The sequence below is a fragment of the Otolemur garnettii genome, unplaced genomic scaffold (genome assembly GCF_000181295.1).
Source record: "Otolemur garnettii isolate 467f Iridium unplaced genomic scaffold, OtoGar3 scaffold00140, whole genome shotgun sequence".
Lineage (NCBI taxonomy): Eukaryota > Metazoa > Chordata > Mammalia > Primates > Galagidae > Otolemur > Otolemur garnettii.
Genome location: NW_003852535.1, coordinates 2,515,464 through 2,540,495, shown reverse-complemented (window position 1 = coordinate 2,540,495; position 25,032 = coordinate 2,515,464). Strand labels below are relative to the sequence as shown.

Genomic DNA, 25,032 nt, shown 5'->3' with positions numbered 1-25,032 from the left:
TAAGCACTTACTAAGTAATGGGCTCTGGGAAATTGCTCTACATATGCTTTCTTATTCTCAATAATACACCTTAGACAGGTGTTATTGCTTTATAACTTGGAGCAACTGAGACTCAGATAAAGGTTTTAGGCTCAGCGCCAGTAGCCCAGTGTTTAGGGTGCTGGCCACATACACCAGGGTTGGCAGGTTCGAACCCGACCAGAGCCTGCTAAACAACTGCAATCAAAAAATCGCCGGAGGCCTATAGTCCTAGCTACTTGGGAGGCTGGGGCAAGAGAATCGCTTAAGCCCAAGAGTTTGAGGTTGCTGTGATGCCATGACACTCTACCAAGGGTGACATAGTCTCAAAAAAAAAAAAAAAAAAAAGATTTTAGCCAAGATCAAGGCTGTTAAAAGCAGGAGCCACTAGAGCTGGAAGTCTTTGAACATACAGGGATGGGAAATGAAACATAACCACCTTCACATTTAGGCTTGGAAAGGCAACAGCCTTGTGGGGAAGAAGACCTAGTCTTAACCTGAATTCCACCTTGGTCCGACCTTTGGTCTCTACCATACCCCAGCCCTGCAATCTTCACCCCTCCTTTCTGTGCTCATGTTCCCTGACTTGGCCATCTCCACCCTGTATCCATTCCTAAGTGGAAGAAGAAACTGCCAACCAAAATCAAAAATAGTGTTATTAATTCTGGTGTCTCTGAAGCACGGAAAAAAAAAGAAAAAAAAAAAAACCCACCCTTCCCACACTTAAAGCCCCAGTCCAGGCCAAAGGGGCCACCCCTACAGGCAGTGCAGACCCAGGGGCTGAATTGGTCCTGGCCACGGGCTCAAAGTGGGACCAGCCCATGGTTCGGCTATTAGGGCCAGGCTGGGAGGCTGACTGCCTCGGTTTGGGAAGCCCAGACCCAGACCCTGGACTAGGGAGGAGAGAGACCAGGGGTCAAGGTCAGAGGTCTGGGCCATTTAGTTCTAGTACTCTGGCTGAGGCAGCCAAAGGTCAAGGTTCAGACATGAGTCAGAGCCAAAGCCACTCAGTTCTGTGGTCCAGCATAGAAAGCCAGAGGCAGCACAGGGAATCCAAGTTGCTGAAGTCCTGGGATGGGGTCCAGCAGGTGCCAGGCTAGTCAGTACTGGTGCTCTAGCAATGGCTGGGCTGCTGGGCTCTCACGCTCCTCAGCAGGGGCAGGCCAGTCGCCTGCAGTCCCAGTAGGTGTGCCACCTTCAGGGGCACTGCTGTCCAAGCAAGGAATGTCCTGGGCTGCTCTAGGAGGTGAGGCATCAGTGCTGATGTCTGGGCTGAGGCTGAAGCTGAGGCTGAGGCTGAGGTCTAGAGGCGCCTGGGAAAGACAGAGAAGTTGGCGGGCAAGCAAACCTGAGTCTCCAGCAATGTGACCTTCCCACAGACCCCTTACCTGAGATTTAGGGGTACCTCCTTTAGGGCTCCCTGAGGCTGGCTCCCCATCAAATCCTCCCAGCCCCTTCCGACCCCCAAGGCTCCACTTCCCACTGGGACCCTCAGAACAGAGGAGACCAGGGCCAGGGGGCCGTGAGGGCCTGACACCCTCAGTGGGGGCAGGTGAGGCAGGAGGTGGCCCAGGCAGCCGAGGCGGTGGCCACTGCAGCAGAGCTGGGGGACGTCCATCACCAGAGCTGCTCAGGGAGGGCCGCGGCCCCCAGCCAGGGCCTGGTGGGAGGGGTTGGTCACCACTGCCTGTGGGAGACAGATAAGAGCAGAGACCTCAGCTGGGCTGTTCTCCTCACCCAAGGGTTCAGCCCAGCCCCGCCTGCTCACCTGCTGTGTTCTCAGGCGTAGGGTGTGCCAAGGGGGCGTTATTGCTGAGGGAGGTCAGGCCACCTCCCCCACCACAGTCTGAGTCATCCACGTTCCCACCACTATTACAGCCAGCACCACAGCCCTTATGAAGCCTGGGGGTAGGGAGGTAAAAGGATCACAAGGGAAACATGGCTAAGGCCACAGTCCTCAAGAGGACAAGTCCCCAGGCCCAGAACAAATCATCTAACAGCTCTGTGCCCCAGGATCCTCACCTCTAAGAGGTTTTGCTGGCTACTTCCCAAGGCTTTTTGAGGGAGGCATTGTCAACTGTGTTTAAAGGTTAAAAGCTACTGTCACCTCTGAGGATGAGACATTCAAGGAATCAGGTAAGCTCTGGGACAGGGTCATCTCTCAGACTCTAGCACTCCCTCACTCTGGGGCCAAGGAGGGTGTTGCTTCACCTCACTACACCTCAGCTTCCTTCTTCACACCCCATACCTCATCCCTTCTGCAGGCCTCAGGGGTGGTGCTGAGGGCTCACCTCTCCCAGCTGTGTAGGAGCCAACGGGCAATGGCACCCAGGCTGATGGGGCCACCCCACAGTGCCCGCAGCTGGGGGTGACTGCCAGCCAGCGAGGTGGTGAGGGGAGACACGTAGATGGGGTAGCCCAGCGGCTGGTCACAGGAGGAATTGATCATGTTGCGAAGTGCCTGCTTAGCATTCTGAATGCTGCCGCGCTCAGGGTTGCGGTTGCGCAGGAACACCAGCTCCTGCTGCTGTCCAGCCCACAGGCCACGCACACATTCGCGGTTCACCTGCGGGCAGCCATGTGCTAGGGTCAGAGGGCTGGCCCAAAGAAGAGGGGCTGGGCTGGAGTGGGCAAGGCCGTCCCCACCTTGATGACTCGGAAGCTGAGGTGGCGCCGGTTGAGCATGATGATCTTGTACTCGTCAGAGGCATCATCCATGACGTGGCGCAGTGCCAGCAGGGAGGGCGTGTTGCTGAGGATGGCACTGCGCCACGCTGGGTCACCCTCATGAGAGATGACCAGCCGCTCCTCATTGGCTGCAATGGCATCATACAGGGCTGATGGTTCCTCATATTCATCTGGGGATGTGAAGTGGTCCTAGCAGGGAAGACAGGAGGACTGGGTCAGTGGACTCTGCCGGGGAACAGCTTCATCCCCCACCCACCCATGCTGTCTAGACAACCCCCTCCCTGACCTGGTGAAGCTTGAGGGCCATGCGAACCCCAGGCGCCACGACACGATGAAGCAGGTCCATGTCAGCAAAAACCCACTCATCCCGTGGGGAAGTGATGCGAAAGTCCCCCTTGAACAGGGCATGCAGTCCATAGAGGAAGGGCTCCAGACTGAGCAGGGAGGAAGAATAAGAAGGTGAACAAGAAGGGTGGGGAGGCTTGGCGCCTGTGGCTCAAGCGGCTAAGGTGCCAGCCACATACACCTAAGGTGGCAGGTTCGAATCCCCAGCCCAGGCCCGCCAAACAACGATGACTGCAACCAAAAAATGGATAGCCAGGCATTGCGGTGGGCACCTGTGGTCCCAGCTACTTGGGAGGCTGAGGCAGGAGACTCGCTTGAGCCCAGGAGTTGGAGGTTGCTGTGAGCTGTGATGCCACAGCACTCTACCCAGGGGGATAGCTTGAGGCTCCGTCTCAAAAAAAAAAAAAAAAAAAAAAGAAGGGTGGGGAGGAGCCAGGGATCTAAGGCTTCAGAACAATCTGAACCAAGACTCTTCCTCATGCTGGGCCTCAGTTTTCCCATCTTGACAAACAAGCTGTATCTCCTCGTGTCCCTCACAAAGTGGCAAAGAGCAGGCTAAATAATGGCTTGCCTGTGTGAGAAGAGCTACACCAATAGGAAGGACCAATGAGTTTCCAGGAAGAAACACAAAACTCTTCATGGAGGGGTTGGGAGTAGGAGAGCAGTAGGCCCAGCTAGACGTGTGGGCACTCACCTGGCAGACATGCTGTGTGAAGCTGTCCCCAGGGCCCGGCGGCCCAGCACACATAGGCCAAAACACAGCGTGACCAGCGGCGAGTTCCAATCCTGGTCCACAGGCTGCGGCACAAGGACCCCCATCCCCAGAGCCCACTTAAGACTCAGGACAAGGAACTTGGGGTAGGGGCTAGAGCCCAGGGTGAGGGAGGTTCAGGGTGAGAGGAACCTAAATGCAGAGTGAAGTGGATATGCCCAGGTCCCCAGACCCCCAGGCAGGCAGCCTGCAGGTGGTAGCGCCTGACCTGGCTGCGCCGGGAGGCACAGTACTGGATCCACTCGAGGTGCACTGCACAGAAGGAGGGCAGTGAGAGACCAGAGAGGCGAAGGTCATAGTCCTCATCCACACTCAGTGAGAAGGTAGGGTCTGAGTCAGCATAGCCAGGGGCCCGCACGGGTCTCAGGGCAGCTGCGATACCCTCATGGCTCAGCCATGCCTCCAGCTTCGGTGAGCGGCTTACATAGTAGATGATGCTCTGGGAGAGGAGTGGCAGGTGTCAGGGTGGGGCCTGGCCCTGCCCCAGCCCTTGCCATGGGAGAAAGGATCATCAGGGTAAAGAGGCTTCTCTTCTAGACTGAGACAGTCTGCTATCTAGGACACTCACCTCCTAGAGCCCACCTCAGCCCCTTGAAACCAGTAGGCAAGCTGGCTCTCCTCCCCCATGCCAGGGAGAGGAACAAGAAAACCAACAGGAAGAGTTCCCACTTCCAGAGTGACCTGGAAGTTCCTGTGCTGTGGCAAGTGCTGACAGGCAGCATCTGCTTGCCTCCTTCCATTCCCCTAGAATATTCCCCATTTGTAAGAGAAATAGGTTCAAACAGATGTCAGATGTCAGTCAGCCTTGCTTGATGTCATATAGCAGGAGAGACTGAACTGAAACTTGAACCTGGACTTACAACAACATGACACTGTAGGGTTCAGACCTGAATAGTCAGGCTGAAGTAGAAGGCTGCCTACCATGGGTCATGGGTCATGGGTCCCTTTAGGCAGCTAAAGTATGACAGCCAAATGGCCTCTCCTCAGAAAAAAGCCAAAGGCACATCTTGTGTCCAAAGTCGAGGGCTCCTGGTCCCCTTGTTAAGAGGCCCTGTGGTTTCTAAGTAGGGATTTGGGCAAATAAGAAGAGCTTTGGAAAGTAGGTAGGTGGCACAGTCAGGATGGATCAGTAGTATTAGGCTGGCGGCTGGCAGCAATGAGGATACAAGGATTCCATATGCTATGCTGAGATGGAGCTAATGGAGCTGGTCCTGGGCCTGGGTAAGGCATGGGGAAGTCCAGGGCTAGGGACAGGGATGCAACTGGCCATGAACAAGGTACCCAGGCAGGCTCGGCGCCTATAGCTCAACCGGCTAAGGCGCCAGCCACGTACACCTAAGGTGGCGGGTTCGAATCCCCAGCCCGGGCCCGCCAAACAACAATGACGGCTGCAACCAAATAATAGCCGGGCGTTGTGGCGGGCGCCTGTGGTCCCAGCTACTTGGGAGGCGGAGGCAGGAGACTCGCTTGAGCCCAGGAGTTGGAGGTTGCTGTGAGCTGTAATGCCACGGCACTCTACCCAGGGGGACAGCTTGAGGCTCTGTCTCAAAAAAAAAAAAAAAAAAAAAAAAAGGTACCCAGGCAGTAGGGGTATCCAGCAGGGTGGCTGTGGTGAGCCATGAAGAGGCCAAGAGCCTGGGCAAAATGACCAGAATGCAAGCTGGAAAAAGCAAGGGCCTCAAACAGCTGCTGGGGTGGGAGGGCACTGAGGGAGAGTTGAGGGGCTCTGCCTGGTCTGGCTAAGCGTGGAGGCTGGCAAGGACATATGGCTCTAGCTGGGACACTGCCTCTGTCTGCTGGCTGCCTGGTGCACCTGTACACACCTGTCTCACCTACCTGCAGCCACCCTGTTGTCCTTCCAAACTTCACCCCACACTCATCTTTAACAAAGCCTTCCACAGGCCCTCAGGTGCCTCTACTGGCCCTGATTCTTTCTGCCTAGCCTCTGAGGCAGCTTTAGCTGTGGCAAGTCGGCTTCCCCTGCAATAAACCTGGAAGGGCTGGGGCGCTCTCAGCCCACCACCCCAGCCTGATGGGCACCTGGTGCAGTGATCAGAAGACCACACACAGCTTCAAGTGCAGTTGTGGAAGACAGCAGAACCCCCAGGCAATGGCACCTCTCTTAAGATGGGTCAGGAAGGCAGACAGGACCATGACCCCTGGGTGACCTGGAACTGGCAATGTCCCTCTCTGGACTATGGCCCTTTTCATGACAAAAGTGGGGGAAGGGGAGCTCACAAACTCTTCTCTAGGAGTGGCTGGGAGGACGAGAGGAATGACACAAGTTACAGCTTCTCTGATGTGTAGCAGGAATAGACGTCCATTTGGAGGCAAAAAGACAAGTAGGGGTACGTAGAAGCTGAGAGAATCGCAAGTGGCAGGGTTACCTGGGCCTCAACAGGTCACCCCTTCAGGCCCTACGTGGGGTTCTAGGGCAGATCCTAAGAAGGCACGTGGGGGCCTGGGCTGTGACCACCAACCCACCCTACTCCCACAGTGCCCTTATTCAGGGTGCTACAAAGCCTCATCATTCCTGCCATCTTACAGAACTGCAATAAACCCACTTCTCAAATAGGTAAACTGAGGCACAGCAAGCAAGCTAACATTCCAGGTTGTCCAGAATTCCTAGCCCAAGGTGTCTTCTGTGCCCTGCACTATGCCTCACCAACCTCACAATCCCTTAATAGGTCTTTTTTATTTTAAATAGAGATCAGAGTCTTGTTATGTTCCTTGAACTCCTGGGCTCAAGCAATCCTTGCTGTTCAGCCTCTCGGGTAGCAGGAATGATGGACAGGCATCACTACACCTGGCTCCCAAAAGATCTTGAGACCCTCAAGCCTGGTCTGGAAACCCCAGGCTGAGGCAGGAAAGCTCAGTGGCTCAGTTGGTAGGCCTGGGTTCAAAGCTTGGTTCTGTCACTTTCTCTTGATTCTGGAGCCTCAGGCAACCCTTCTGGGAGCCAACTTCCACACCTGTGAGACAGTAGGGTCTCTCCTGAAAAGTATGGTAAATTCTACCCAGCTCAGAAGAGTGTCTCTGCCACGCACAGAGCCCACCCCACTGTAAGCACCACTGCTTGGCAGCCACATTAACATGACCATTGTTGGCTCCATCATTGCTGGGTGTTGGGTGGGGGCTGATGGTTTCATAGGCTGCCCTTGGCCCTGGAACCAGTAACCCTGTGAGGGAATCTGTGTATGTGCTGCCCTCCTGCCCCATACTCCCTGCCCAAGGTAGGCCTTTCCCGACCTGAGTACTCAAATCACCAGGGCCATGTGGGCTCCTGGGGCCCCTGCAGCCTGCTGTCCGGCCATAGCACCTTGGAGAACATTTAAACTATAAGCCATCTACTTCCCTTGGGCAAAACCAGCTCCCAACAATCCAGAAGATAGTACTCAGGAAAATTCTGGTCAGTGGGCCCTGTGCCCAGCTGCATGCCCACCCTGCCCACTGTACCTTGACGTAGTAGGTGATGAGGATCTTGCGGAGGTCGAAGACCTGCAGCATGGAGGCAGCATTGTTGTCACTAATGCTGTAGCCCTCCAGCACGTACTTGCTAGCCGTCACCTCCCAGGCCAACCAGCGCTGCCCGAAAGCGGCATTGAAGGACAGAACCCGTGGCAGGTGGCCAGGCTCACAGCAGCAACAGCCTTCATCCTCCTCCACACCCTCGGTGATAGCCTCCACCTCACGCTGCTGGCAGTATGTGCCTGTGGGGGTAGGGGAGCTGAGTTAGGGGCCGCTAAGATAATCCCTACCTGCCCCATCCCCAGTGAGTGCTCAACATGTCATTTGCAGCCTGTTGCCATTCACCCCCAACCTTGGGACACTAGGGGAGTAAACATTAAATGAATGGATTAACAAACGAGCACCTTTCTCCTCTTAACGCCCAGCATTTCAGGAAGGGCAGGGGGACAGGGGTATAGCTCCTCATTTATAGAGGCAAAGATTGAAACTCAAAGAGGGGCAGTGACTTGATCAAAGCCACAATGTTCACAAGCCTCTGAACCCACAGGGACTTTTCTGAAACTGGTATCCAACACATCTTTCTAAGAGTAAGGACTGGCTCACTCACCAGGGGTTGTGCACAGTACCCAATGAAGCCAAGCCTGAGACCCCAGAGCAGGCTAAGGGAGATCCAGGCCCAAGCTTTCACCATAGAGACTTGGCGTCACTATGGACCCAAGGTCAGGGGAGAGACAAGGCTTGGCCCTGCCAGCTCACTAAGTGGAAAACATAAGCTCAGGGAGGAAGAGCCTTGCCCGGGGACACCAGCCTACCAAGGTGGAGCAGAACTGGAACCCAGTCCCTACACAGGACCAAATACAGTGCCCTGCACTAGGCACAGGTGGCACCTGCCCACCCAAGCTTGGCCCTGTAGCTCACCCCGGAACTCAAGGCCACGCAGCTGAAAGGTGACGAGGCCATTGCCAACCTCGATGAGGTGTACCAGAGCGTTGAGGTAGTCAGAGGCTAGGACGAAGCAGTCACCAGGGCCATAGTTGCCCCAGCGGCCCAGCACCAGGTCCCCACAGAGTGTGTGCTGCAGCGAGCGTGTCAAGTGCTCATAGAAAATGGAGTTGAGGTTATTGTCATCAGCACCTGGGACACAGAACAAACAAAGTGACTAGTAAGCAAGGCTCCCTCCCTGGGGAGGCCCTTCCCCAAAGCCCCCTAGATTGCTGGGTACACACCCGGATTCCGGTCCAGCTGTGTGACCAGGCGGGTATTGGAATGATCCACACGTTTAGTGCTGTTCAGAGAAAGAACGATACAGTAGGCCAAGGGTCAGCTGGCAATTCATACCACAACTTGTACCTACCCATCACTGTATCCTCTCTGCCTCCTGGTCCCCCCTGTGCCACGAGGCAGACACTGGCCATGATAGCCCCATTATACAGATGAGGCGGCTAGAGCTTGGCAACATGACAGGACTCACCCAGAACCACACAGCCAGGTATCAGGGAAGCTGGGCTTTACTCCCTGGCCCAACTGGCCTCCTGTTGTGAGCCCAAGGCCTTGGCCTGGTACAGGCTCTACGTTCATTTTATCTGCTATCTCAAGTGTCCCCTCCAGGTCCCAGCACTCACACACTTGCTAGCGCTATCCAGCCTGGGCTCCAAAACTACCCCTATCTACCATGAGACTCACTTGTAGTCACGTTCCCAGAACTTGAGGGGCCTTGCGTAGGACATGATGAAGACAGCACTACCAAGCAAGGGGTTGAGTGGTGTGGAGAAGAGCCCTGAGAGCAGGGCCTGGACAAACAGCATGGCTGAGTCTGGGCTGGAGTCAAGGAGGTGGTGGGTATGAGGGACCTCCCAGCCTCCCTCACCAGTCTTGCTGCCCAGGTGGCAGCCCTCCCTGCACACCCCCACCCAGATGATGGACAGCAGGCTGGATACGTGGCACTGCAAAGGGCTGGGCAAAGGCATGAAAAGCCGAGCCCCAGGTGATCTGCCAGGGTGCGATGTAGGTCAGCACAAAACGAAGCTTGTACAGCAGGTCCCACAGCTGACAGGGAGGCGAGGGAAGAAGATAAAAGACGTACATGGGTCATTCACGGAAGACCCGCTAGGTCTCATTCAGAGCCTTGGGCCACCCCACTGGCTGCCCACATGAGATCAAGACAAAATCACTACCAGCCCCAGAGCCCTTGTCTCTCAGCAGCTGATACTATTAACAACCCCTGACTGAACTCTAAGGGGACATTAACCATTTAATTTACACAACAATCCTGGGGCCTTTCCAATTCAATTGCTGTCTCATTTCAGAGATAGAAATACTGACGTTTGGAAAAGATAAAGAAGGTAAACGACTTGACAGGTCATGCCACTAGGCCACTGGTGATGCTTGACCTGGACTATGGCATTGAAAGTCAAGGGACAGTCATAAGTCCTGCTCTCAGAGGAGAACAAGTCTAGTAGTCTACCCTCTTGGGTTCAGCCAGAAAATAAGAACAGAATGCCCACAAATGAGAAAAAGGCTCAGGCTTTCTTTTTCTAAGGCTCAGGCCTTCTTGGGGTCCAAGGCATCACCCCAAATCTCTAGTACAGTGCAGGTGAGCGGTCCTTTATTCAAAGTGACCCCCTTCCAACCCCCTTAGAAATGTCACAGCCGGCTCAGCGCCTGTGGCTCAAGTGGCTAAGGCGCCAGCCACATACACCTAAGGTGGCAGGTTCAAATCCAGTCCGGGCCCACCAAACAACAATGATGGCTGCAACCAAAAAATAGCCGGGCGTTGTGGCGGGCGCCTGTGGTCCCAGCTACTTGGGAGGCTGAGGCAGGAGACTCGCTTGAGCCTAGGAGTTGGAGGTTGCTGTGAGCTGTGAAGCCACGGCACTCTACCCAGGGGGATAGCTTGAGGCTCTGTCTCAAAAAAAAAAAAAAGAAATGCCACAGCCTAGGGAGCATCTATATACAACCAGATCTGAAACTCTACTGTGAACTGGCCTCCAGGGCAGAGCTTGAAGGTTGGCATCCAGAGTACAAGGCCACGTTCCAACCATTTCTGAGGATGGTAGTCATAGGGTCAGACAGATTTGGGGTCAAATCCTGGCTGACCACCAGTCCCCTGAAGACCTGAGGCCCCAGTTTCCTCTGTATAAAGAGCAAGTAACCCTTCTGCAAGGAGCTGCTGTGAAGGCCCACAGTTGGCTGATACAGAGTAGTGTGGGCCACATGCCTCTGGGATAGTCTCCTCCCACCTAGGCAGAAGAACTCTCCTCCCCGTTCAACTACCTGATGTCTGGGCCAAGCCAAGAGCTCACCTTGCTACAGAGCAGGGACATGAGGAAGTAGTCAAGCAGAAAGCCCTGGGAGAGGCGTGGGTAGTCAAAATGGAAGAGCAGGACAGTGAAGGCCAAAGTCAAGTACTGCTGGGGTGGGCAGCAAAAGGCTGAGCGCAGAAGCTTCAGTCCAGCCACAGTCATCAGAAGTGCCCGGCAGCTGGGGGTGAGAGGCAAGGGTCAGGTGCGCCCCATCCCTTGCCTATACTGGCCTGAGTAGCCCCAGGCCTCGGTTATGCTGGGCTGACCCTGCCTCTTTGGGGCCAGTGACTATTAGTTTCTGCTCCTCTTAAGGGGCTGAGGGGGCACATTTACTTTCAAAGAAGCAACCATTTGGATGGAAAGCATCAGGAGCTGGGGGTCCCATTTCAGCTTGATGAACAAATCTATGAGTGAATCATTCCCTCTATGCACCTCAGTTTCTCCATATAGGAACATAGGTGGTGGGAAAGTAGGGGTAGGGGTGGTCTCACTAGAGGCAGAACTTGTCTGGGTGGCTGACGACAGAGTGGGCATCTACTGTGAGGGCGTTGAGCACCACAGCAGGGTAGATAAAGTACTTCTCAACGCACTGCAGGCCGGCATACAGCTTCTCAAACCACATCACCTGGGCAGCACCTACAACAAGAAGGCAGGACTGTCAGCCAGCACCTGGCCTCCACACTCACCCCTTCCCCAGGGCCCCAAAGATTAGCCATTATGGCTGCACACTCAGATAAAACCTGGGAGGGCAGGCAAGAATAGGCTGTGTTGTCCCAGCTCTCCCAGGATATTTGGGAGGAGCTGATCTCTGGTGGCTCAAGTGAATTCCATCAGTACCAACAGGGCAAGGGCTCCACAAGCCACTGAACAAGTCCATGGCTAACTTTAGGGTGAGTCCTTTGTCCTGTTTTGCTGTTTGAGAAAATAAGCCTGACAAGGAAATCTCAAAAACTTACCAGAAGGCCAGGCGAGGTGGTTCATGCCTATAATCCTAGCACTCTGGGAGGCCAAGGCAGTTGGACTGCTTGAGTTCAAGACCAGCCTAACTTTTTTTTGAGACAGAGTCTCACTTTGTCACTCTTGGTGGAGTGCTGTGGTGTCACACAGCTCACAGCAACCTGAAACTCCTGGGCTTAAATGATTCTCTTACCTCAGCCTCCCAAGTAGCTGGGACTTACCTCGGCCTCCCAAGTAGCTGCACCCACCACAACGCCTGCCTGTTTTTAGAGATGAGGTCTTGTTCTGGATCAGGCTGGTTTCGAACTTGTGAGCTCAGGCAATACACCCGCCTCGGCCTCCCAAATGCTGGGCTTACAGGCATGAGCCACCACATCAGGCCAAATTATTTTTTTGAGACAAAGTCACTTTGTTGCCCTTAGTAGAACTGCTGTTGCATCATAGCTCACAGTCACCTCAAATTCCTGAGCTCAAATGATTCTCTTGTCTCGGCCTCCCGAGTGCTGGGACTACAGGCGCCCACCACATCTGGCTATCAAGACCAGCCTAAACAATACTGAGACCCTGTCTCCACTAAAAACTGAAAACCTAGTCAGGTGTCATGGAGAGCATCTGTAGTCTCAGCTACTCAGGAGGCTGAGGCAAGAGGAGAGCTCTTGAGCCCAAGCATTTGAGGTTGCTGTGAGCTATGATACCACTCCACCGAGGACAACAGAGTGAGACTATCTCAAAGAGAAAAAAAAAAGCCCACCAGAAGCAGGCAAGGGCCATTTTAGACAGGTTGGCCCAAATGTGTGGTTCTTCTGAAGGGGTGCTCTTCGTGCCTCAGACTGATTGCAGCCACATGGAGAAGCTGGCCCAAGTTACACAGTCTTCCATGGTTTAAAAAAAAAAAAATCATAGCTCGGCACCCATAGCTCAGTGAGTAGGGCACCAGCAACATACACCAAGGCTGCAGGGTTCGAGCCTGGCCCGGGCCTACTATAATAACAATGACAACTGCAACAAAAAAAAAAGCCAGGGATTGTGGCAGGCACTGTAGTCCTAGCTACTCAGGAGGCTGAGGCAAGAGAATCTCTTAAGCTCAAGAGTCTGATGTTGCTGTAAGCTGTGATGCCACAGCACTCTACTGAGAGCGACATAGTGAGACTCTGTTTTAAAAATAAAGCAATCAATAAATAAAAAAACCAAAATCACAAATCAAGTTTTTTTTGTTTTTGTTTTTTTTGAGATAGAGTCTCATTTTGTCACCCTCGGTAGAGTGTGGTGGCATCAGAGCTCATGGCAACCTCAAACTCTTTTTTTTTTTTTTAATCTCAAACTCTTGGGTTCAAGCAATTCTCTTGCCTCAGCCTCCCAAGTAGCTGGGACTACAGGTGCCCGTCATGACACTGGCTATTTTTGTTTTAGAGATGGGGGTCTCACTCTTTGTCAGAATGGTCTCGAACCCATGAGCTCAGGCAATCCACCCGCCTTGCCTCCCAGAGTGCTAGGATTACAGCCATGAATCACTGCACCTGGCAAAAAAATTTTTTTTTATTAAATCATAGCTGTGTACATTAATGCAATCATGGGGTACAATGTGCTGGTTTTGTATACAATTTGAAATGTTTTCATCAAACTGGTTAACATAGCCTTCACGGCATTTTCTTAGTTATTGTGTTAAGACATTTATATTCCACACCTAGCAAAACGTTTAAATATGGGTTCAAAGAATTTTAAAAACTATTAGCCTAGTGAAAACATGCACCAGGCAGATCTAGTCTATTGGTGACCAGCTTGTAATTCTGGACAAGAGACCCCTTCAGGGCCCTGAGATTCTACTTCTTCCATCTCTTCAGAGATAGCTAGGAGGGCAGAGAAGGGCAGTCCTGGTAGGGTAAGAACACAACTGGGGCCAAGGTGGGGAGGAGAGTGGCAGAGAACACAACAGGTGACATGGGTAGATGGCTGGACCAGGACCATCACACAGACAGCAGTGTGGGCACAGGCTGCCCCCTGCTGGTCCAAACTGAGCCAAGATGGCTCCCATCAGGTGGCCAGGCTATAGCCTAAACCACCAGCCAGGCCAGGCAATGGGGCAGAAGGACAGAGAGCTGGCACCAGCAGTGGGCACTCACCTCGCACTTCATACTGGCTGTACTCTAGTGGCTTCAGCACAGGCTGTGACAAGCAGAACCAGGGCAGCTGTTTGCGGAGTTGTGGCAGCAAGTAATGCGTGAAGAAGCCCACGGCCCCAGCCAGTGCGTACAACACAAAGCCCAAAACTGACTGCAAAAGGAAGAGGCCAGAGGTCAGCCGAGGGGAGCAGGCCAAGGGGCCACAGGGGGCTGCCCAAGGCCTCAGGTCCAGCAGGTTCTTGCCAACACTAGGGAGAGGGAGGGGGAAGACTGTCACACAAACCTTTAGTGCAATGAAGACAGTGCTAGCGCTGATGGCAAAGGTGAGCACAGCGATCACCACACACATCACCAGATCTGAATGCAGAATCTCACGCTGCAGGGCCAGGAGAAACCAGCTGGCTGCCCAATGCCCTGGGATGGCCACACCACCTCCCAGGTCCCCCAAGGCCTAGAACCCCACACTCCTGCACCCTCACCACCGACTGCCGCATCTTCTCTGGCAGGGGGTCGGGTGGATCAGCTCGGGCTGTCTCTAAGCTCCGCTCCTCTAGCTCAGGGAAGAGCTTGCTCCTCATCAGAGACCTACAGTGGTGGGGGTGAGAAAGAGTCAGCATCTAGGGACTGGGGAGGTCAGACCTCCCTCCCACAGGTCCTGGGCTCTACAGGAGGCTGGAGTTACTGGGTCACAGGCTCATGCACAGTCCCACAGATCCCCAAACCCCTGCCACACAGATACACACACACACACTAGTATGCATGGACAGGCACATGCAGGCACCCACCAGAGCACAGTGGGGTCACTGCTCTGCCGGCTCAGGTGGTAAGACAATGCCACCAGGAGGCCACAGAAGACTGAGAAGAGAACAGGGACGTGCTGCTCTGGCCAAGGAGTCTGGGGAGAAAACCCATTCCCAAGGAGTCAGGGGAAGTGAGGGTAAGCACAGGGGCTGGAGGTGCCCCCCCACGTGAGAAGCCACTGCTGAGCCCAATTCACAGCCCCATCCCAACAACTCCCATGGGCCTCAATATGCCCCCCACCCCATAGGCCACCCTTACCTTGATGGCCCCAAGGCAGAAGCCGTAGAGCAGGGCAGCAGCCAGCAGGCTGCGGCAGAGGCTGAAGACTGCAGTGAGTGGGCTGGTGGCGGCTGTGTGGTGGAGAAGAGAAGGCACAGCCCAACTCTCACCAGCTGGTACCCACCTCAGCCCCTACTCTATGCCACTCAACTCACAGAGGTTAGACTCCTTAAGACACCACCCCGGTCCACTGTTCTCTGCTCCCTCCATCTCTAAGACTTTCAAAGCTTCTAGTATTCTTAAGTTTAAACTACCAGCCAGAGCAGGGGCAGGGTGAGGTGGGGCAGTAAGGGGTGGGGTAGGGGATGGGGGGGTGCAGGCAGAGAAGGGAGAAAGCCCTTGAGTCTGTGGTATAGATGTGAAGGAAGCTCAGCAAGGGCTGGAGCTACACACCCAATCTGAGGGCTCCATGGAGGGCCCCACCTAAGCCTCTGTGGGCATCATACCTGTGCCCCCGAAGCCGTGCATATCTATCTGTTCTAGCAGGTACATGAGACAAGTATTGACCTGGGGCAGGAGGCCCAGGAGGAAGACGAAGGGGAAGCATAAGGTGAACACTGGCAAAGAGAGAAAAAAGCAGCTCTGCTCAGCCTGATGGCCTTCCCTCAGCCCACCCTCCGGAGCTCACTCCCCTGGGCCACCTCAGCCTCACCAGTGGCCACGTCTCGGGCACAGAAGAAGAAGGAGGCGGAGAAGAGTGTGAGGCCATAGAGGGAGACAGGTGGGAAGGGCTGAGCTGAGCCCATGGCATCCAGCAGCCAGATGAGCAGACAGCAGATGCAGAAGTAGACAGGCCGGCTGTATGCAATCACCCAATTGTGGCCCTGGGGAGTCAGCTTGTGAGAAGCCAGCCTCCCCGGCTGACGCCCCTCAGGCATGTGCAACATTCATGCATGCATACCCTCACATGCTCCAAGCCTGGCCCTGAGTCCAAGCTGGAAAGGCTTTCAGGATGAGGGTGGTGAGGGAGTCCCAACCTCCTCCCCACTTGGTCTCAGTCCCTCACAGGGCCTCCTGCTAAAAGGTGCTGCTTCGTGAGTACTCACATGCATGGGAGATGCTGCATCAGGCTGGACACTCTGGAAAAGACAGGGCTATGTTGGTAATAAGAGCTGATGCCCAGGGGAAGGTCAAAGGCCCCAGGACCTGTTCAGTTCCATCAAGGGGCAATTAAGAGTGAATGGAGCAGGACCCTACCCTGAGCCTTAGGTTTCTCACTTGTCAGATAGGTGGCTACCTAGGGGACCTTAAGCATCTCTAGCTCATAGCCCTGAAACCTGGAGCAGTGGGAAGGGGAACATGTGGGAAAGGTGGGTGAGGAAAGGAGACACAGGGACAGGCCTGACCTTCAGCAGGGAATACTGGCAGGAGGCGATGACCATGCAGAACTGGAAGACCCAGATGTCGGTGAAGAAGCCCTTGAGCAGTAGTAGGTACCCCAGAAAGGCAACAAGGCTGCTCAGTCCGACGCCGAAGACATTCTCCACCACCCCTCTCGTCCTGCACAGACAGCTGAGTCAGGGTGCACCCCTGTTCCACCTTCTAGTGGGGGAGTGGGGGAGACAGGATCTTGCACTAGAGGCCCACCTCTAGGTCTCTGCCCCAGCCATCCCTTATCCTCTAAAGATCAAAACCTATGACCTTGCAGGGATGAGCCAGGCTGCTCCTTCTCCAGAAGGCCATTCCATTGTTACCCTTCCCAATCTTTGCCCCCTCTGGACACTGAGAGCTCAAGGTGTTATTGCTCTTGAGACTTAACCATCTCCAGTTCAGACTGACAGGCAACTGTGCATGTGGCTACATTGTGTACATTACCCTGAGCATACCAGGTCACACACACAGGCACTGTGCTGGGAGAAATCCAGCCAGGAAGCCAGTCCAGGCTCAATTCTCCTAAGACTATGGTTCCTAACCACCCAGGGCCCAGACTCGCACTGGATGTAGCCTGTTAGGAACTGTATTTACAGCCGCTCCCCATTGCTTCCATCACCACCTGAACTCCACCTCCTATTGGAGCACAAACCCTACTGTAAACTGCACGCGAGGGTTCTGGGTTGCAGTCTCCTCATGAGAATCTAATGCCTGATAATCTTAGGCAGAGCTGAGGTGGTGCTGCTAGTAGTGGGCAAAAGCTACAAATACAGATTATCATTAGCAGAAAGATTTGACTGCACAGAGACCAAAATAAATCAATTATTTACAGACTCATACCAAAACCACTCCCTTCCTGTCTGTGGAAAAATTGTCTTCCATGGAACTTGTCCCTGGTACCAACAAGGTTGGGGACTGCTGCCCTATGACACACAATGAAATCATCCACCTTCATCTGAGTTCTGGGCCTCAGTTTCCCCTCTGAGAAGTGGGAATTGAGACAGAGCCTCAAGCTATCACCCTGGGTAGAGTGCCATGGCATCATAGCTCATAGCAACCTCCAATTCCTGGGCTCAAGAGATTCTCCTGCCTCCGCCTCCCAAGTAGCTGGGACCACAGGTACCTGCCACAATGCCCGGCTATTTTTTAGTTGCAGCCATTGTTGTTTGGCGGACCCAGGCTGGATTCGAACCCACCAGCTCAGGCATACATGGCTGGAGCCTTAGCTGCTTAAGCCATAGGCGCCGAGCCAGTTGGTAAGCTTTTAAGGTTACAGCATTCAATTTGTAAATCAAATCTAATACAGAAGCAAATAGAATTAACGAAGTAAAACAGGTACAGTTCTTTTCTTTCTTTTTTTTTTTTTTTGAGATAAAGTCTCACTCAGTCACTATGGGGTTAAGTGCCATAGCATCATAGCTCACAGCAACCTCAAATTCTTGGGCTCAAGCAATTCTCTTGTCTCAGCCTCCCAAGTAACTGGGACTACAGGCTCCCACCACAACACCTGGCTTTTTTTTAGAGACAGGGTCTTGCACTTGCTCAGGAACCTATGAGCTCAAGCAATCCATCCACCTCAGCCTCCCAGAGTGCTAGGATTACAGGCATGAGCCACTGTACCCAGCTCAACAGGTGTAGTTCGGTTGAAGGCGGCTTTGGGAGAAATGAGGTTACCACTTCATCCTCATGGCCACCCCTCTGCATGCCAGAGGAACCTGAACAAACACTGCTGCAGACTCCAGCCATCAAGATGCCCCAGCTTTGGGGTGGTACCTATGGCTCAGTGAGTAGGGCGCCAGCCCCACATACCGAGGGTGGTGGGTTTAAACCCAGCCACGGCCAAACTGCAACAAAAAATAGCCGGGCACTGTGGCAGGTGCCTGTGGTACCAGCTACTTAGGCGGCTGAGGCAAGAGAATCACCTAAGGGAGGCGCCTGTGGCTCAAAGGAGTAGAGCGCTAGCCCCATATACCAGAGGTGGTAGGTTCAAACCCAGCCCTAGACAAAAAAAAAAAAAAGAGAGAGAGAGAGAGAGAATGGCCTAAGCCCAAGAACTGGAGATTGCTGTGAGCTGTGATGCCAAAGCACTCTACCGAGAGCAACAAAATAAGATTCTGTATCTTAAAAAAAAAAAAAGATGCCCCAGCTTTCCAACCCTGCCATTAGGTTCTCTGCTGCCATGACTGCTTCCACAGGTTCTGGAAGGCCAATATCCAGGGACCTTCCTGGGACTGGGGACCATGGCAGGTGGGTACTCACCGGTCCAGCAGGGCCAGCAGGGCGAGCCGCTCATAGCGCACAGATGTCCAGCGGCCAGGGAGAAGCCAGTACTTGTAGCTATGCTGGGCACGGGGCTGTGCCTCCTCCATCAGTGTCTGCTCCTGGGATTCGTGCAGGGAGTCCTGGTCCAGCAGGTCAAACTGCAGTCCCCACAGCCGCGGCCATCAGCCCCACCACCCTCCACATGGTCTATCACCACCCCCCACAGCATGCTGGCCTGGTTGACCATTTCCTCCAATACTGAAAGGCCCCACCACCTAGCAGCCTCTGCCCTGACCTCAGTCTTCAACACAAAGAGCCGCTCCTCTCTCCCCCTTCCCAGAACATGGGCTTGATGGCTGGCAGGGGCTACAATCATTTGCCCTTGTGTTTATCTTTGTAACTCAGGTAGAATCTCCGTCTTCCAAGGACCCTGTGCAAATGCTATGCTCCTCCCATACAGCTGTCACTCTGATCACCTCACCTAAGAGTGCACAAAGCACCTGGCCCTAAAGACAGCCCTGGGTGCCAATGCCAGTAAGGCCTTGGGCAAACTACTTAATCTCACTGGGCTTCTTGTATCCTTCACTCAGTAAAACACTTATGGGGCACAGCTATGGGCCTTGTCCTGTGCTGGGCTGTGAAAATACAACGGAAAGCCAAAGATACACAACCCCCACCTCTGGAGGTAGCTTCAGCTATAGAGTAAGGACCCTGCCTCTCTCACATGATGCTTACAAAGAATAAATGAATCAAGAAAGGGGCATGTGGGGACTTCTAGGAGCTGCTCACAATTTATCTGTGGTCTCAGACATCAAACCTGTGGGTATCCTTTTGCAATTACTCCATTTATTTATTTATTTTGAGACAGAATCTCACTTTGTCATCCTTGGTAGAGTACCATGGCATCAAAGCTCACAGCAACCTCAAACTTTTGGGCGCAAGTGATTCTCTTGCCTCAGCCTCCCAATTAGCTGGGACTACTGGCACCTGCCATGACACCCAGCTATTTTTAGAGATGGGGGTTTTGCTTTTGCTTAGACTGGTCTCAAACTCCTGAGCTCAAGCTATCTACCCACCTCAGCCTCTCAGAGTGCTAGGATTACAAGTGTGAGCCACCACACCCAGCCTCTTTGGCAACAATTCCTTAGAGTCAAAGAGTCTGTTTTAACTGTTCTTAGTACTTTTTATGTCACTAAATTGATCACATAAGTTATTGTCCCAATTGGGATATTCTCAGAAGTATAATGGGAAAGATGCTAGGATTGGAAGGTGGTGCAGACACATTTGTAAGATAAGCAAATACGCAATTTCGTGAGCCATTCAGTCCGGGAACTCTGCCGGGCATCAGAATTTAGGGTACACACAACAGAGCCCCAGGAGCCATCACTTAGCACAGCCTGTCCTTCCCAGGATGCCTGAGCAAGCCCCCTATGCAGGAGAGGCTCAGTGATCTGCCTGTCTCAAATCCCCCTCCAGCACAACCCTTCCCACTCCTCACCTCTGGGATCTCCAGGGGCACCCGGCGCACCTGCATGCCCTGCAGAACCACAGGTCTTGGCTGCAGCAGGTTCAGGCCACCTGTCGCCTCAGGGACATCAGCTGAGTGGAAGCTGGAGGAATGTGAGTGGCGGTCCCTACAGGAATGCCAGCCATGAGGGTCAGGGCCATGATTGTCTCCTGGGACTGGGTGGGATTGAGGCCAAGGACAGGAAGGTGGGGCCGCCTTTGCCAAGACTGACACCCCAAGGGGCAAGAGCAGCACTGGGCTCAGGAGAAGGTAGGAGGCAGAAGAGCCTCCTTCCTAGCCTTAGCCTACATGCTGTTGACACTGCACATCCTCACCTCCAACCAACCCTGGGCTTCCTAGAAGCCTCCTACTGGGTGTGCCATGGAGCCAGGGACCCCAGTATACCTGTCCTTTAAAGTCCTCCCATCCCCCTATCTGAACTGCCCCTGCTTGAGCCCAGCAGAAAAATTCAGGCTCAGGGTACTATCCAGAAATGCCATCTGCCAGGCCACTACCCAAAAGAGGCTGCACTTGGACACTTACCAGGCTCCGTTGGCTGCCTGGTCCCCCTGCTGCCCTATGGGGTTCTCGTAGCCACCTCCAGCCATGCCAAAGGTATAGGAACGCCGCACACCTGAGGTGGAGTGTGACATGTGAGGGGACATGGCAGGGATAAGAGAACCAAGGCCCAACCCACATGAGTACTAGGGCCATCAAATGAGGTGGAGCCCTGTGCTGTGTCCCAGGAATGCAGCTCAGACCCTGGACACCAGGAGCTGGACAGGAAAGGGCCCGCTGGTCAAGAGCTGGGGCATTGCACCCAGCCCACCCAGGTTTGGATCTCCTGTCACCACTTGGTCAGCCTGTGACTTTAGGCTGTGCCTATTTCCTCAATAGCAGAAGGAGATGACAGAGACACCCACTCAAACACTAAGTCTGACATCAAGCAACATGCCAAAGGGCCAAGGGAGCAGTAAGAGCCACTGCTGGTACAGACCATCAGTGGGAAAAGAAGCGGCAGTGCTGGGCCCCCAGGCTTAAGAAAGGACTCACCACTCTCATCATAAAAATAATGCACAGCACCATCAGAAGTGTCATCAAAAGTGCAAGCTTCGTGCACATTAGTGCCCGCCCTGGTGAGCAGCAGTGAAGAGGCGAAATGCAGGGCAGAGGGCAGTGTCAGTGCCCGCGAGTGGGAGGCAGCCCGGCCCCGCTGAGCCTCCTGCAGGCTGCTGGAGAAGGGTAAGTCCTGGGTCAAAACAACTGAGAGCTAATTGGCCCCTGTGCCATTCAGCCCACCAGCAGGTACTCACCTGGGCGGTGAGCCCATGACAGAGGCTGGAGGAGTGGGGTTGCTGCCTGCATTGTGGCGCCTCCGAATGGCCTGGGTCCGCCTCACACTGCTCGAGCGGTCCCGCCTGCTGTTCTCTTCAGCTGCTGCCCAGAGAAAGGCCCGGAGCATAAGTGACAGAGGCCTAAACACGACCAGGGGTAGGGGTAGGGGTGGTGTTCCAACAGGTAACTAAAGGTCAGGCCCAGTCCAACCAGGCTCTGGCTCTGGGGCCCAGCCAGGTCATCTAGTCATTCATATCTTGGTTTCCTCATTTAGAAATAAGGATGACACTGATCTGCCTGATCAGTAAGCATGAAAAGAAGGAACAGATGAGACTCCTCAGGGAACAGAGGCTCAGGTGCTAACCACAGGCCCTGGTTGTCCAAGCAGTTTGGTAGACATTATCGCCCAATCACTGTGCCACATCCACCTGCTGACGGAGGCTAAGCTGACTCCAACTGGGGCCACTGCAGCCTGCCTTTGCCCAAACCCAAGCCCCCAGATCACCTCCCCTGTTCCATGCCCCTGAAGCCAGCACTCACCTCCCCCCACAGCACCTTCCTCCTGCAGCTCCCCCCGCCAGCCGGGCTGGTTGGCAGCAGGTCCCCTATGGGCCTCAGCAGGCAGCAGCACTGCAGCCTCACCGGCAGCCAGCTCCACCCCCACCTGGGCCTCCAGCTCAGCCTTGGAGCCAGCCAGGGGGGCCCTCAGAGCATCACCTCCTGCCCCATCCATGCTGAGCACTCGGGCATGTGTTTTGGCGCTGGCAGTACTGGGTGTCCGCTGGGTCCCATAGGGCCGCTTGGGGGGCACACCAGTCCCTTCCTCAGCCCCATGGGGGGCCCGCCGCTTCCGGGGCCCCCCTGCTGCACCCTGGGAGCTCTCAGGAGAGTAGCAAGAAGTAGAAGAGGAGCTGTCAGTACTATAGCGGCGTTGAGATCGTAGACTGGAGGCTGGGCTCAGTTCACTGCCCTCACTGGTGTCTTCATCCTCAAAGAAGCCCCCACCCTCAAGCAGGGGTCGTCCAGGGGTACAGCCAGGTGGAGAGTGTCTTTGTATGGGTGGTCGCCGTTTGCTAGGCCGCAACAGGGCCAAGTCCTTGGGCCGCACAACCAGGAGAGGTTCAGCTGGTCTGGGTGGCGTCCCTGCTCCAATGACTGTGTCAAAGGAACGCAGTGTGTCATCTGATGGGACCCCAGCATCTGGTGAGGCAGGCAGCTCAGCCTCAGAGGGTGGGTCTGTGTCACTGCCCTCAGGGGCATGCCCCCCAGGGGGGCTATCCAAGTGGGTTGAGTTAGTCTTCTCACTCTTAAAGCTGCTCAGTGTCTCCCTGTCAGTGCCACTAAAGCAGGAATCTGAAGAACCAGCTTTCTGAGGCGTAGGCTCACCTGAGCCCCGTCGGTCCAGGGGCTGGTAGCCACCTGCTCCCCGGCGTTGTTCCCGTCGGCTACTGGTCCTCACTAGGGTCCGGTCAGGCCGGGTCAGGGTTAGGAAACTCTTGCTCAGCTCTTGACTGAGGCTCCCCTTTAGTAAAGGGCTCATGGGTGTGTCAGCCACACTGCTCCCACTCCAGGGAGCTCCATCTCCAGCCAGGGGAGAACGCTCTGAAGAGTCTGTGCTGGGGAGAGAGGGATCTGGGGCTGCCCCTGGGGGCGTCTGGGGAAGGTCTCCAACTGTCAGAAGAAAGCAAGAGAGAATCAAAGAACTTCTGCAAAAGAAACTGGTGGCTAACAGAATATTATGACAGGGTAGTACACTGAGGTAGGCCTACTGAGAAGTACAAAAGGAGCTCCAAGATGCAGCAAAAGGTGAGGTGATTCAAAGACAAAACTGCTAGCCTTCTCCCTATGACCCTGACACATGCCTACTCACTCAGTTTCTCCTGTGAGCTGAGCTTCAGCATCTCTCGATCGGCTGAGGTCACGATCACATTGTTGCTGCCCTGCTCTCGTACCAGCTCCTTGATGTCTGCAAAAGTAGCCCTAGGGGTGTCAGCAGGATCCTGGTACAGCTGCCTCCCAGCTCCTGCTCCACACGACTATGCTCCAACCCTGAATAGCAGCCACCTACCTCTGAGAGGCCCAGAGTCCTCCATCCGGGGCAGCAACTCCTGAGCAGACAAAGAGAGGCATGAAGGAGCAAACAGGGCAAAGGATAGGTTCAGGATATGCGCATGATGGGGACTGGCTCACAGGAGAGCAGAGGAGAAGCTGAGGAACAGGCCCACTCACCGAGACCTGGTTGAAGCCAAACACGGAATGCTGGGAACTACAGCGCACTGGGGGTGTGGAACTCACTTTCCGAAACACTGTCATCTCCACTCCGGGGTCCCTGATGTGGAAAAAGCAGCAGCTTTGACTTTACCTCCCCTCTTTATATCCTGCTTCCCTTCATCTTCATCTCTCCTTCTTACTCAAAGGTCCCTTTACAATTCCAGAACTGACATAAGACCAGTGCTCACAATCACTCAGGAAGCCAGTGTTCCCTGAGCTCCTACTCTACCCTTCAAGGCTTGGGCTCATGTACCAAGAGCCCTCAATCCCCAACACAGCCCCTGCCCTACCTACCTGGGTGGATTGCTGTCCCCCTGGGCAGGCTCTTCCTCCAGATCTCCCATGGTAGAGTTGCGCTTCTCTACAATCTCGCCCTGGTCGAACATGGCATGTAGCCGATAGTTCACAGTCTTGATGGTAGCAAAGATGACAGCCACCACAAAGCAGTACACACCAGCCACCACCAAGCTGGGGGGCAGGACCTGGAGGTAAAATCAAGTCAGCTTCCTTCTGGCAAAACCCTGTCCTCTACTGGATATGCCTGTCATTAATGTCATGGTTAGAATTCACCAATTCACAAGGAAACTTCCATACAACCAGCACAAAGACCCTGACAGACAGTTCCGTCCTTCATTTAACTACAGAACAAGATTAGATGTGGTCCTCAAGGTCACTCAAACCCCCCAGAGGAAGATTCTGGCCTCTCTTCCACACAGACCCAAACTCTGCAGCAATTCCTCTCTCTCCACACCGCGGAATCTCTCTGCCAGGCTGCCCGCCCTCCACGACATCCTGCCCTCCCTTTCCTGTCAGGAGTTACAGGTGGCAGTGGCAGCATCTCACCATGTACAGCAAGAAGGGAAGGATGAGAAGGAAGATCCAGACATAGAGGTGGAAGCAGTTGGAGAAAGTACTCTGATGCGGGTCGAAGAACCAACCGCCAGTGAGCGAGGCCCACACCCCCTGGCGCAGGATCTGCAACACCTGCGACCCCATGGCCCCGCCACTGCTGCGCGTGCCCCTGTCCCGGGACCCTCATGGGGGCGACCTTCGGCCCATGCCCCGTCTGGCGCCCGAGGGCCCCGGGGCCTAGCCTTAACTCACGCCATGGCCTCCCCCAGCGGGGGAGGGGGGGATCCGCCAGGCTAGGGTACGGGCAGGGGGCGGGGCCGGCTGGGGCAGTCAGCAGTTCAAGGCCCGGGCGCGCGGGTGGGGCCGCATCAGGGGCGGGGTCCGGGCCCCCACCCCTGGCCCACAACTACACCGCGAGGCTGAGCCGGCAGGCAGGCGCGGGGCACGGGCCAGGCACTCTTTGGTGGCATCCAGAGGTGGGCGTGGGGTTTGCTCCCGGAGTGCTGGCCGACGGCTCCCTAGGCTCCGAATCGGGGAGACCCCCCGGACCCTGAGGTCCACTTCCGGGGTCACAGGTCACTCGCGTAGGGCTCCGCGCTCGTCCGGATTCTGCCGGTGCCGGCCCAAGGAGGAGGCCGGAAGGAGCCCCGAGCCACCAGCCTGCAGTGGCGCATGCGTCTGCCT

The 25,032-nt window shown here is 54.7% G+C and overlaps 1 protein-coding gene across 7 annotated transcripts; it reads right to left on the bottom strand.

Annotated features, from left to right (window-relative positions):
- Positions 1-656: 656 nt before the first annotated feature.
- Positions 657-25,025, bottom strand: PCNX3 (pecanex homolog 3). Of its 7 annotated transcripts, none has more exons than XM_023518467.1 (35): positions 24,340-25,025; positions 23,791-23,978; positions 23,455-23,554; positions 23,294-23,333; positions 23,096-23,191; positions 21,766-22,896; positions 21,204-21,327; positions 20,944-21,122; positions 20,434-20,524; positions 19,882-20,017; positions 18,381-18,541; positions 16,097-16,250; positions 15,797-15,829; positions 15,403-15,574; positions 15,197-15,307; positions 14,730-14,821; positions 14,456-14,565; positions 14,150-14,255; positions 13,954-14,046; positions 13,671-13,821; positions 11,085-11,229; positions 10,594-10,771; positions 9,229-9,337; positions 8,975-9,104; positions 8,518-8,576; positions 8,210-8,425; positions 7,280-7,533; positions 4,032-4,262; positions 3,746-3,849; positions 2,993-3,140; positions 2,665-2,895; positions 2,310-2,584; positions 1,787-1,920; positions 1,407-1,705; positions 657-1,331 (listed from the first exon to the last, which is right to left on the bottom strand). In XM_023518467.1, exons 1-35 carry the CDS (start codon positions 24,490-24,492, stop codon positions 1,119-1,121), a joined length of 6,147 nt encoding a protein of 2,048 aa, XP_023374235.1. In that variant the 5' UTR covers positions 24,493-25,025; the 3' UTR covers positions 657-1,118. The 7 variants fall into 7 exon arrangements, with proteins under 7 accessions (XP_023374235.1, XP_003798710.1, XP_023374236.1 ...); XM_003798662.3 differs by having other exon boundaries at positions 18,381-18,502; XM_023518468.1 differs by having other exon boundaries at positions 657-1,705; positions 21,766-22,425; positions 22,612-22,896.
- Positions 25,026-25,032: the final 7 nt, after the last annotated feature.

What these genes read in the sequence shown, in the direction of transcription:
- PCNX3 (XM_023518463.1), bottom strand. Translation starts at nt 24,492, where the DNA reads ATGGGGTCGCAGGTGTTGCAGATCCTGCGCCAGGGGGTGTGGGCCTCG. An exon ending in GCCAGTATTCCCTGCTGAAG is followed by an intron (nt 15,830 to 16,096) that starts GTCAGGCCTGTC and finishes TGTCTTTTCCAG; the next exon opens with AGTGTCCAGCCTGATGCAGC. An exon ending in ATGCAGCATCTCCCATGCAT is followed by an intron (nt 15,575 to 15,796) that starts GTGAGTACTCAC and finishes CTGACTCCCCAG; the next exon opens with GGCCACAATTGGGTGATTGC.